Here is a 14,157-nt window from a genome sequence, read left to right as displayed (position 1 = left end):
TGATAAGAGTTAAAAGCTGTGAACAACTTAACACCAGTGAAATGTGATTCAAAGGCTATGTGTGTGTAGGATAGACAATGATAGTTGAATCTTGATATTTGCAATAGCTGGTGACTGTCATGAATCTGTGCATTATATGCAAGTGCAAAAAATGCATTTGAATCTGAACTGTTGAACTGGCAGCACATTTAAACAGATTGAACATTTATCTAATGTGCACTCATGAGGAGTCTGGACTGTCTATTTCAATTTCACAGCGGACTGTCAGAACAGGTCACCAGATATTGATACTGTAGGTCACTGTTGTAACTTGTAGTATGGGTGAACTGAACTTTGCACCAAGGGTTACAGTTCAATATTGATTTGTTACACATAGTCTCCCCACAGTATTCATCTGAATGACTGAAATGTTGTGGGAAAATTAAGTCTTAGTTGTCTGACAACCTCACCAGCCAAGCATTTACAGTATTTTGGGCACACAAATGCTCCCTATAAAGTGACGTGAATTTACAAAATCAACCATAACAAATCTCAATGTGAAGAACGACATATCAAATTGCGGACTTTTTGTTTCTCTCCATATAGGTAAGATGTACCTGACCCAGAAGACTATCGTTGAGGGGTAGGGGTCAAAGAGGAACCTCTGATGGGCATTGGGGCAGTGATGAACTGCCTTCAGGGGCGAAAATCTGATATCAACTTTGGAGGGGACAATTACATTAAATTTTCTCAAGAGCAATTCCTGAGGGGGACACCAAAAGTAGTGCTGTAACACATAGCCTACATTGTAATATGGTAAATGTATATTGAGGAACCAAAAAAATAAGGTGTTTGCTGTACTCCTAACTACCGGTACCCAAAACTACACAACTAATCACAACAGCAATACCATTGCCTTTAACAAATCTTAGTTCAGTCACCAGTTTAAGTTGAAAGTGGGGGTATCCATGGCATTTTCCAATTATGTTCCTATTTTACAAGTCAAAAAAATTGAGAACCTTTCATAATGTTGCCAAACAAAGACTCAACAAACTTACCTGAGACTCCCTGTCTCTGCCAGTCTGTCCCTGCATATCTGTCCCCAACTCTGCTGTCTGTGTGCCATCTGTTGCCTGCTCTGCCTAATGACATCATTGTGAAACATTTCCATTAGAATTTAATTTCTTTCTTATGAACATTTTATCAACTAGTCTTTGAGATATTAGCCTACTAGGGTTCTTACTTTGCGTTTTGGTGTACTGAAAAATACTCTGATGTCCGTCTTTTATTTTTCTGACATTTTTCTACCTGGCTGGCTGGCTACACACACACACACACAGTGTGTAGGTTATTTACAGCAGGAGATGGGCTTCTATCATCTTATCTTTTATCATTCAATTTGGGCTTCGATCTAAAAGGTAGCTAGCAAATGTGAAACGGATTAAAATGACAAGAGTTGACAGCTGTATGAGTTCACCATTTACACAACATATGCTGCAACCTTTTGTAATTTTAATAGTTTGTTTCATATTGGCTGGCTTCCAACAATAGCTGAATTTGCAAAGCTAGCGAGCACCAATTCCGTTTCAGTGGTGTTTGCTATAATCTTTTCTACCCGGGTTTAATAAAGGTGAAATAAAATAAATAAATAAAAGTTCCCTTGCGACAATTTAGCTTTTGCAACGAGACCATTAAATATATTTAAGACAATGGTAGAAGAGAGTGTAGTTCTGTTCAGTTTGGACTTCAGTTTATCGCTAACCTTATCACAGGGACTTTGAAGCACTAACTTACATCATCTGCATGCTGATCTTGGAATAAATTGACGATAGCAAAGATTCCATCTTTGACGAGGCCACATAAATGGAATAGGTACTAGCTAGCTTAATAGTTAATATTTGCCCGCTAGCTCTGCATATTCAGCTAGTGTGTGTGCGCGATTGACTGGATTAACCTCACGTCAGTTACGTTCATTGAGTGCCTTTCAGACAGTGGATACGACCCCTCTGTTACCTTGCCAAATAAGGAACTGGCAGTGGATCAAACCATTGTGAGGCAAAGGGTGGGGGGGTCGCAATCTTTTGAAACTTAAAAACGCGCTATTAAGTGTCTATAATCAGCACAATTGCTTTCATTGCATATTATTAATATTATTTAAATGACATAGGGGGGACAAATCATATTTTTCCCAGGATAGGGGGGTCGTGTCCCCCCCCGTCCCCCCCGGGATTTCCGCCCCTGAGTTTGCCTTAAAACGACAGGAAACGGTGTCTAAGAAACCATGGCAGACGGAGCACTGAACCTCAACCTAACTTCACTTTCCACACAGAAGCTTAATTTCCCACAACCTTTGGATGGATATGGGGGAAAGCATTGTGGGAGGCACCTAGATTCAAAGTATAATACAGATCTACGAGGTGGGAATATGGAAGATGTGAGGGGTTGGTTGATTTCCGACTGGGCAACTGTCCTGCGTCGATTACTATTGTTCTTGGTCACTATATACCCTCTCTTCACCATAGTATATTCCGCTTTTCACGTTTCTTTTGTGAGCCGTAATGGTGCAACAGACAGTGTACAGACAGCCTTGATTCCTTTGTTATATTTTTGCCAGTCTTTTAATTGTGTATTGTGTATATGATTTGTTGTCATGTAAGATGGTGTATAAATGGATTAAAGATATGCATATCTGAATTGAATTACTGTCTTGCTATTCTTTAGTCGTGACTCAGTCAGTAGAGCATGGCACTTGCAACGCCAGGGGTCGCTGGTTCGATTCCTGCTGGGGCCACCCATACGTAACATGTATGCAGGCATAAAAGCAACTGTTAAATGGCATATATTATTATTCTACCATAAGTGTTATAATGCATTAAATCTGCATCACAATGCATTATACCGGCAGAATAATAATATGCAATGGCCAATAATAATGGAAATGGATGTTATTGTCGATATTTGAAATTCAGGTTGGGTAAGAGGGTGAATGTATCCCACAAGGCCACCTGTTCTAAAAACAAAATAGACCCTTTTTGTTTGTTTTGGATGAGCAGTGACCTAGTAGTAGATTGAGACGGGTGTAAAGATCATATTACTCAACAAATAAGAGTCAAAGTTTAAAGCTCCCCCAGACGTCCTCTCTAAATATATTTTCTGCTTCTGATCAGCGTTTTAGGGTGATCAACAAAGGCCGATTTGAAGTACATGAACATCAAGGGGAGGAGATCTGAGTTCAAATACTGTTTGAAATACTTTATACTTTATCCAATAGAACAGTTCCAAATGGCAAACCTCGACCATCTAGTACTCCAGGCAGGCTAGCGCGAACACTCAAAACTATTTGAAAGATTTTAAATAGTATTTGAACCCAGGAGGTATCACTGTAAGACAACTTGGACTGATGGCATTTGAAAAATATGAAAGGATACTTGATAAGGACAGTTTATAATCATTTTCAATATGTCATGTACTGTTGGAAAAAAAAGAAGAGGATTCTGCGTTTGAAAATGTGGTCTATTTTATTGGTTGATATTCAATAGCCCAGTTGATGTCATGTACAGTGCATGAATCCTAAGGTTAAAATGTCACCATATCATGTTACTGTTACATCAACGTACATGCATGTACCATTTAAGATTGAGATTAACTTTGCATTTTCACATTGTCTATAGTCTATTTTTACATTCAGTTCAGTAACCCAAGATTCTGAGACCGACTGAACAGTTACATGAACGAGTACACGTTCCATCAGCATGGATGTTGTCCGGACGCCAGACCTGGGTTCTAGAACTATTCTAAATGATTTCAAATAGTATTTGAACCCAGGTCCGTGTGGATCTTGCCTGGTGAGATCACTGCAGAGCTGAAGCCTAGAAACTAGCCACTCTCTGTTGACAGAATAAACAGCTCCACGTGATTTGCTGATTTGCCTCTTGAACTTTGGTCAGGGGACAGGTATGGGACAACAACCTGACAGCCACCATGTAGTATTTTATTAAAGGGTACATGACAGGCCAAACAAGGGAAGTAACATCACTGGCATCAGTCATGTGCTGCTCACATACCCATCAACAGATTTACAAACGCCCTCTGAATGTTCTGATTGTAGAGAAAGCAGTGGAGGAGTTTTGGTAAGGTGATATACAGATCCTATATAATTGTATGGATGTCATAATGCCAACAGATATGTTTTACATTAAACAACTGTATTACAGAATATTGTAATGGGCCTATTGTATGACTTTATAGCTCCCTAGATGTGTAATGTATGCTTTTAAATATACAGTTGTTGACAACTATTAGGACCCCCAAACATAACATGTAGAATAGATATAATGCAGTCATAGCTGTAATTGGGACAGAAATGCTGTTAACAACACTGGGAAACCAATGCTCTACAGAGCAGTAAATACGTTTTGTGCATCATGTTCCACGAACCTGCTGCATCAGACCATTTGATCAAGCTGTTCACTGAGTAGCCATGCACACTAATATGACAGACAGATTGCTCGTTAATCATTCCTCTGTGCCCAGGGGAGTATAAACAGGAAATCATATATTTCATGGCAGAGAACTCTTTGACAGATTTTGCTTCCCATGATGGCATTATAACTTGGATAAATCACACATGTTCATACTCTGCACTATTCTGGGCCCTGAATCAAAGGCAATGTTTGAAATGGTACACTATTCCCTTTAAAGTATACTACTTTTGACCAGCCATTCCCTTTAGTCAAAAGTAGTGCTATCTATAGGAAATAGTGTGCCACAAGTTTAGCAAAATCATGAAACTGAATAACACAACACAATTCCTATAAATGACTGAACTGAATCCACAACTCAGCACAGTAGGATAGCTCTCCTGAGTCGATGACATGATAGGCAAATGTGATGTAGAACAGGTGAAGTCCTCTTCGATATGAGATGTACTGTGTATCATGTATCCTAAAATGCCTAATTTAAAGTATTTTAGTATAGTCCCGTGTCTGTGTAGATCCCATTGGCAGTGTAGCTGAGAAATGTTCATCAGTCCATCCATGGGTCCTGATTTGTTAACTTCCTCAATTCAGAAAATGAGATCTAACTGCAAATCAGTCCAACGACTATTATTGTAAATTCTTGTGTTATTAAATGTCATTGCAGAACAGAAGACACAATTGGACAGAGGCAAACTTGTCAACTCCATGTTTTACTTTAAAGAAGGATGATACAGTCGGCCTAACATCATAACAATCATGATGAACTCATGAACACCTTGATAACAAAACGGTGGGCTCAGAGAGCAAGAAGAAAATACATTCACTTCACTGAAAAGTATATATCAATCCACGTGATGGAGAACAACTTCATAAGAGACCTGGTTGAGCGACATCATCTTTACGCACGTGCGTAACGTCGGATTTCAGGTGGCATGGAATGCTGCGCTCTCGTAAGTCGGCATACCTGCACAGTGATACTTCAAGGTATAGTTTTGTCCATGGTTGTTATCCCAAAACTCGCCCTGGTCATTCCTGATGTACACGGCGAAGTGCACAGAGGAAGATGGGTCTAGGAACGGAGGTGTGTACATGGTAAATGTGTAGCGCTCACCGACAGTATTCTCATCAAAAGGCATGGGTGTCGCCTGCGCGTTCACGAAAGACAGCCACTCGTTGAATGTGTACCTCACACCAACTTCCCTCTTGCAACAGTTTTGAGTATTCGATCGAATCTGCCCACGGATGTCAAACTGAGTGATGGTCACCTTCTCCAGGTGGACGTGCCGCTCTAATACCTTGGTTTCAAAATCATCAGACTCAACTGGCATCTTGAAAGTTGGGATGAGACGGTCCATGGTCAAGGTAGATTTAAAGTTTACGCACAGGTCCGCAATTGTATACTCTCGGTCCTGTGGTTGAGGGAGAAAGCTCTGCAATCTCGACAATACCTTGGAAGGGATTTTCGGGTCTTCTGCTGTGCTGAAGTGCTTCACGCTTGCTAAATCAAGCCCCATGGAGTCTGCGAACTTCACCCGTTTTCGGCCGTTACTGGCTATTTCTTCAAAAAGCATAGCCTGCTCCGGATATGCGGGCAGAGATTTCGCCCTTCGCCTGTCTTTCTTATACATTTCTGGTGGTTCGATTAAGCCATCTTCCAAGTCCTCATCACTATTCTCCGTTGGCTCATCTTCACTCCCTGATAGCATGGTTCCCCCTGAATTTGGAGAACACTGCTTGGAATCACGCAGGAGGGCTGAATCGGACATATCGGTAATGTGTGCGTTATGGATATGCACCAGAACAGTTCCGGGAGTTTAGATTCTCGATGGAACTTTTCACTTAGTGTGATACGCCCACTTAAAAGCTCATCATACAACTAACTGCCTGTTGCTGTATTCAGCGTCATTGTAATACGTCATTGCAACGTAGGCCTAATTCAAATGTACAAACAACAACTCACCTGCCCAGCGCGCAGGAGCGAGTGCCAAAGACGCACGTTATTAGGCTACAAAGTCATCGAATTATTCATAATAAACAAATGACTGTTTTATGCCAACATCTAGGATACATATAGTTTGGTGAATAAATAGACCTAAATTGGCGACACTCAAACCCTTTCATACTTACATCACAATCATTTAGCAGACGCTCTTATCCAGAGCAACTTACAGTAGTGAATACATACATTTCATACCATTTCATGCATTTTTTTTTTGTACTGGCCCCCCGTGGGAATCGAACCCACAACACCATGCTGGCGTTGCAAACACCATGCTCTACCAACTGAGCCACAGGGAAGACTAACTTTTTGTTAACGCTACATTTTAGAGGGTCCTTATTACAGTGTAAAAACATAATTAATTACAGTAATTAACTATAATAATGCATAGTTACTGTATTAACAACATGTAACTGGTAGTAATTGTAGTCTGTAATAACAATGATTGCTTATTACCGTGCTTGTTACAAATGTAAACATTTTATTCGATAGAATCCAGATGCACCATATTTCAGCCTGCACAAACCACGTGATAAGTGTAAATCAGTTGAAAACCGACCACCTCATTGACACAACTATGCAATAGGCCCAATGTCCCAATGGCAAAAACGGGTTCACAACGAATCCCGGTTTCATCTGTACCAGGCAGATGGCAGACAGCTGTATGGCATCGTGTGGTTGTGCGGTTTGCTGATGTCAATGTTTTGAACAGAGTGCCTTATAGTGGCAGCGGGGTTATGGTATGGTCAGTCTTAAGCTACGGACAATGAACACAATTGCTTTTTATCGATGGCAATTTGAATGCTCAGAGATACCATGACGAGATCCTGAGGCCCATTGTCATGCCATTAATCCGCCGCCATCACCTCATGTTTCAGCATGATAATGCACGGCCCCATGTCGCAAGGATCTATACACAATTCCTGGAAGCTGAAAATGCCAGAGTTCTTCCATGGCCTGTATACTCACCAGACATGTCAACTATTGAGCATGTTTGTGATGCTCTGGATTGACGTGTACGACAGCGTTTTCCAGTTCCTGCCTATATCCAGCAACTTTGCACAGCCATTGAAGAGGAGTGGGACCACATTCCACAGCCTGATCAACTCTATGCGAAGAAGGTGTGTCACGCTACATGAGGCAAAAGTGTGGTCGCACCATATACTGACTCGTTTTCTGATCCACGCCCCTTCCTTTTTTTTAAGGTATCCGTGACCAACAGGCATATTTGTATTCCCAGTCATGTGAAATCCATAGATTAGGGCATAATGAATTTATTTCAATTGACTGATTTCGTTATTTGAACTGTAGCTTAGTAAAAATCTTTGAAATTGTTGCATGTTGCGTTTATATTTTTGTGGCAAATAGGCTATGGTCTCTACTCGCTAGCTAACGTTAGCTGGGCTATATGGTCTTATCTTCCCTGAACCTAGTTCTCAGGCTATCCATACCCAAAGGGTATTACGTGAGACACTCAGCATGTTAACTAGCTAGCTGGCTACTTGTGTCAACACAAGCACTATTATTGCTAGATGGATAACACAACAACTAGTTAGGCCTAGCTAGCTATATGCCTAAACTATAGAAATCACAATGATGATAACTAAGGGTAATGTATAGTGTCTATGCTAAGTTGTCATACATTCTTCTTCTCTACCACAGATTCCCACAAGGTCTCAGAGTCCAGGAAGGGAAAATGCTTACAAGAAACATTTGAAGACAGAGACAGAGTTGTCAATTTCCATTGTTACTTGTAATGTTAAAAAGGGAAGAAAAAGACAATCCCATTTAGCCAGCTATCTAGGCTACTCACCATGCTATAGGCTACAGATTTGAGTCATCACTAGAATAGTTATTCTTATGTTATTGAGTAGGCCTATATACAGTGCATTCGGAAAGCCTCCTTCACTCATGCTGCCAAACATACCCTCGTAAAACTGACTATCCTGCCGATCATTGACTTCGGCGATCTCATTTACAAAATAGCCCCCAACACTCTAGTCAGCAAATTGGCTGCAGTCTGTCACAGTGCCATCCGTTTTGTCACCAAAGCCCCATATACTACCCACCATTGCGACCTGTATGCTCTTGTTGGCTGGTCCTCGCTACATATTCGTCGCCAAACCCACTGGCTCTAGGTCATCTGTAAGTCTTTGCTAGGTAAAGCCCCGCCTTACTCAGCTCAATGGTCATCATAGCAACACCCACCCGTAGCACGCGCTCCAGCAGGTATATTTCACTGGTCATCCCCAAAGCCAACACCTGCTTTGGCCACCTTTCCTTCCAGTTCTCTGCTGCCAATGACTGGAACGAATTGCAAAAATCACTGAAGTTGGAGACATATCTCCCTCACTAACTTCAAGCATCGGCTGTCAGAGAAGCTTACCGATCGCTGCAGCTGTACACAGCCCATCTGTAAATAGCCCATCCAACCAACTACCTACCTCATCCCCATATTACATTTTTTTTCTGCTCTTTTGCACACCAGTATTTATACCAGTATTTATACGTACACATCCTCATCTGCACATCTATCACTCCAGTGTTAATTGCTAAATTGTAATTACTTTGCCACTATGGCCTATTTATTGTCTTACCTCCTTACTTAATTTGCACACACTGTATACAGATTTTCTATTGTGTTATTGACTGTATGTTTGTTTATCCCATGTGTAACTCTGTGTTGTTTTTGTCACACTGCTTTGCTTTATCTTGGCCAGGTCGCAGTTGTAAATGAGAACTTGTTCTCAACTGGCCTACCTGGTTAAATAAAGGTGTGTCACAAAAAGAGCCGTGTTGAATAGACCAAACTGCAGCGGGAATATGGATGCTCATGTTTTAATTCAAAAAAAGGAGTAAAGCATCCACTGGAAAAACAATACACACGACAGGACCAGTCTTACAGGCATACAAAAACGCAGTGCAAGAACAACTACCCACAACCCCAAAGAAAAACACACACACCTATATAGGACTTCCAATCAAAGGCAACTCAACACACCTGCCTTCAATTGGAAGTCCCAATCACCAACACAAACATTCACACACACAAAACTGCCACGTCCTGACCCCAAAACTAATACAATAGCTCCATCTGCTGGTCAGGACGTGACAAGGTGAAATATACACTGCTCAAAAAATAAAGGGAACACTAAAATAACACATCCTAGATCTGAATGAATGAAATAATCTTATTAAATACTTTTATCTTTACATAGTTGAATGTGCTGACAACAAAATCACACAAAAATAATCAATGGAAATCCAATTTATCAACCCATGGAGGTCTGGATTTGGAGTCACACTCAAAATTAAAGTGGAAAACCACACTACAGGCTGATCCAACTTTGATGTAATGTCCTTAAAACAAGTCAAAATGAGGCTCAGTAGTGTGTGTGGCCTCCACGTGCCTGTATGACCTCCCTACAACGCCTGGGCATGCTCCTGATGAGGTGGCGGATGGTCTCCTGAGGGATCTCCTCCCAGACCTGGACTAAAGCATCCGCCAACTCCTGGACAGTCTGTGGTGCAACGTGGCGTTGGTGGATGGAGCGAGACATGATGTCCCAGATGTGCTCAATTGGATTCAGGTCTGGGGAACGGGCGGGCCAGTCCATAGCATCAATGCCTTCCTCTTGCAGGAACTGCTGACACACTCCAGCCACATGAGGTCTAGCATTGTCTTGCATTAGGAGGAACCCAGGGCCATCTGCACCAGCATATGGTCTCACAAGGGGTCTGAGGATCTCATCTCGGTACCTAATGGCAGTCAGGCTACCTCTGGCGAGCACATGGAGGGCTGTGCGGCCCCCCAAAGAAATGCCACCCCACACCATGACTGACCCACCGCCAAACCGGTCATGCTGGAGGATGTTGCAGGCAGCAGAACGTTCTCCACGGCGTCTCCAGACTGTCACGTCTGTCACATGTGCTCAGTGTGAACCTGCTTTCATCTGTGAAGAGCACAGGGCGCCAGTGGCGAATTTGCAAATCTTGGTGTTCTCTGGCAAATGCCAAACGTCCTGCACGGTGTTGGGCTGTAAGCACAACCCCCACCTGTGGACGTCGGGCCCTCATACCATCCTCATGGAGTCTGTTTCTGACCGTTTGAGCAGACACATGCACATTTGTGGCCTGCCGGAGGTCATTTTGCAGGGCTCTGGCAGTGCTCCTCCTTGCACAAAGGCGGAGGTAGCGGTCCTGCTGCTGGGTTGTTGCCCTCCTACGGCCTCCTCCACATCTCCTGATGTACTGGCCTGTCTCCTGGTAGCGCCTCCATGCTCTGGACACTACGCTGACAGACACAGCAAACCTTCTTGCCATAGCTCGCATTGATGTGCCATCCTGGATGAGCTGCACTACCTGAGCCACTTGTGTGGGTTGTAGACTCCGTCTCATGCTACCACTAGAGTGAAAGCACCGCCAGCATTCAAAAGTGACCAAAACATCAGCCAGGAAGCATAGGAACTGAGAAGTGGTCTGTGGTTACCACCTGCAGAACCACTCCTTTATTGGGGGTGTCTTGCTAATTGCGTATAATTTCCACCTGTTGTCTATTCCATTTGCACCACAGCATGTGACATTTTTTGTCAATCAGTGTCGCTTCCTAAGTGGACAGTTTGATTTCACAGAAGTGTGATTGACTTGGAGTTACATTGTGTTGTTTAAGTGTTCCCTTTATTTTTTTGAGCAGTATATATATATTTTTATGTATTCGGACCCCTTGACTTTTTCCACTTTGTTACGTTACAGCCTTATTCTTGATTAAATAGATTTGTCTACACATCAATCTACACACAATACCCCATAATGACAAAGCAAAAACAGTTTTTTAAACATTTTTGCAAATGTATAAAAATATTCAACTGAAATATGACATTTACATAAATATTCAGACCCTTTACTCAGTACTTTGTTGAAGTGCCTTTGGCAGCGATTACAGCCTCGAGTCTTCTTGGGTATGACACTACAAGCTTGGCACACCTGTATTTGGGGAGTTTCTTCCATTCTCTCTGCAGATCCTCTCAAGCTCTGTCAAGTTAGATGGGGAGCGTCGCTGCACAGCTATTTTCAGGTCTCTCCAGAGATCGGGTTCAAGTCCGGACATTCAGAGACTTGTCCCGAAGCCACTCCTGCGTAGCCTTGGCTTTGTGATTAGGATCGTTGTCCGGTTGAAAGGTGAACCTTCGCCCCAGTCTGAGGTTCTGAGCATTTTGGAGCAGGTTTTCATCAAGGATCTCTCGGTACTTTGCTACGTACAATTTTCCCTCTATCCTGACTAGTCTCCCAGTCCATGCCGCTGAAAAATATCTCCACAGCCTGATACTGCCTCCACCATGCTTCTTGGTCACCTCCCTGACCAAGACCCTTCTCCCCCAATTGCTCAGTTTGGCTGGGCGCCAGCTCTAGGAATAGTCTTGGTTGTTCCAAACTTCTTCCATTTAAGAATGATGGAAACCACTGTGTTCTTGGGGACATTCAATACTGCAGAAATGTTTTGGTACCCTTCCCCAGATCTGTGCCTCGACACAATCCTGTCTCGGAGCTCTACGGACAATTCCTTTCACCTCATGACTTGGTTTTTGCTCTGACATGTACTGTCAAATGTGGGACCTTATATAGACAGGTGTGTGCCTTTCCAAATCATGTACAATCAATAGAATTTACCACAGGTGGACTCCAATCAAGTTGTAGAAACATCTCAAGGATGATCAATGCAAACAGGATGCACCTGAGCTCAATTTTAAGTCTCATAGCAAAGGGTCTGAATATTTATGTGAATAAGGTATTTCTGTTTTTATTTTGAATAAATTAGCAAAAAAAAATTGCTTCGTCATTATGGGGTATAGTGTGTAGATTGATGAGGAAAAACAATTATTTAACCCATTTTAGAACGCTGTAATGTAACAAAGTGTGGAAAAATTCAATTGGTCTGAATAGTTTCCGAATGCACTGTATCTTTGTTTAATCTAATTAATCAAATTATGAATTTAACAATAAAAATCCTTATTATTTCATAAGAAATGTAAGGTCTGTTTACATGTTGCAATAAAGTTGACTTTATCATCTTTTGTTTGTAGGTCTTTTCACTTAGTAATGAGTAATAAGTAATTATATAGAAATTGGTCATAGGTAACTATAAAGTTACACTTCACTTTAAATAGCTAAATCCTGTGTAAGAACTAGCGACAACTTTGTACTTATGCAGATATTACAGATATGTACTCTGTGGTGTATTAGTGCGTTTTTTTCTCACTTGGATCGCGCTTTCAGAAGCTGACGATGAGATTGTCAGAATGGGTAAAGTACTTTGTAGGTACACAATAATCACAAGTAAGTACACCTCAAGCAGTGGAGGCTCCTCAGAAAAGGACCATCCTCCTCAGTGAATTTAATAAAAATAAAAATTGTGAAACACTTAAAAGGTTATCCTTTTGAGGTAAAAATAGATTAAATATTGGCGACACTCATGTCACCAAATAATTGATTAAAACACACTGTTTTGCAATGAAGGTCTACAGCAGCCCTCTGTAGGGTAGCACCATGGTGTAGCCGAAGGAAAGCTACTTTCTGTCCTCCTCCGAGTACATTGACTTCAATACAAACCTAGGAGGCTCATGGTTCTCACCCCCTTCCATAGACTTACACAGTAATTATGACAACTTCCGGAGGAAGTCCTCCAACCTATCAGAGTTCTTGCAGCATGAACTGACATGTTGTCCAACCAATCAAAAGATCAGAGAATAAAGCTACAGCTAGCTAGCACTGCAATGCATAAAATGTGGTGAGTAGTTGACTCAGAGAGAGAAAGACAATATTTGAACAGTTTTGAACCAATACATTTCTTACAAAATTAAGAAGTAGCAAAAGAGAGAGAGTTAGCTATATTTGGTTGTATTTTTTTTTAAACTTTCACTTAGCTAGTGAATGCAGCTATTGTTAGCTAGTTTAGCCTAAACAGCTGATGTGACAGCTGATGTGTTGTGCACTGAAATCCACAAGCGAAGGGAAAAGATGAGGAGGAGAGCACATAGATATTTGCGAGGAATTATATATATACAACGAGCAAAGTGATCACACTGTTTTTATGTGGCTGCTATGAAAGTGACCTGTTTGCGTGTGATCAGGGGTGTATTAATTCCACCTATTCTGTTGAAAAATGTTTCTTAAACGGAAGCACATGGAACGAAACAGGGATAATCTTACATGAATCTGTCTGGGGATCCAATTAGAGCCTATTGAGCATCCAATCTTTGCAATCTCGGATACCCAGCCCATCAGTCCACAAGAGTGAATCAGATGCAGCTTAGTATAAACAAAAATTTATGAATTTAGTGGAAATGTGCCCATTTGTAACAAGAACATCTCTGTAATTACAGACTGCAATTACAACCAGTTACCTGTTGTTATTACAGTGTGAATATGAGTTACAGTTAACTACAATACTTGTTAGTGTAATTACATATGTAATTACACTGTAATAAGTACCCCTTAAAATTAAGTGTTACCAATTTTTTTAATTCTGATAAAATGATCATGGCTGTTATTTAAGCCAACAAAACAATTGCATAAGTGATAGCCTACTGTAGTTCCAGTTGCGTCACAGTAGACAAAACCGCTAACAAAATCAATAGAGGTCAGCTGCACGCACATCATACCTACGACATTTGGTTAACTTTTTGTTAGAATTTTCACCATATT

At 41.4% G+C, this 14,157-nt stretch overlaps 1 protein-coding gene across 1 annotated transcript; it reads right to left on the bottom strand.

Annotated features, from left to right (window-relative positions):
- Nucleotides 1–3,478: 3,478 nt before the first annotated feature.
- Nucleotides 3,479–6,318, bottom strand: LOC106590089 (protein phosphatase 1 regulatory subunit 3G). Its single transcript, XM_014180638.3, has one exon. It carries the CDS (start codon nucleotides 6,221–6,223, stop codon nucleotides 5,381–5,383), a length of 843 nt encoding a protein of 280 aa, XP_014036113.1. The 5' UTR covers nucleotides 6,224–6,318; the 3' UTR covers nucleotides 3,479–5,380.
- Nucleotides 6,319–14,157: the final 7,839 nt, after the last annotated feature.

Source organism: Salmo salar, chromosome 29, assembly GCF_965601325.2.
Source record: "Salmo salar chromosome 29, fSalSal1, whole genome shotgun sequence".
In the NCBI taxonomy this organism is placed as follows: Eukaryota; Metazoa; Chordata; class Actinopteri; order Salmoniformes; family Salmonidae; genus Salmo; species Salmo salar.
This window is presented reverse-complemented; position numbering and strand designations above follow the sequence as displayed.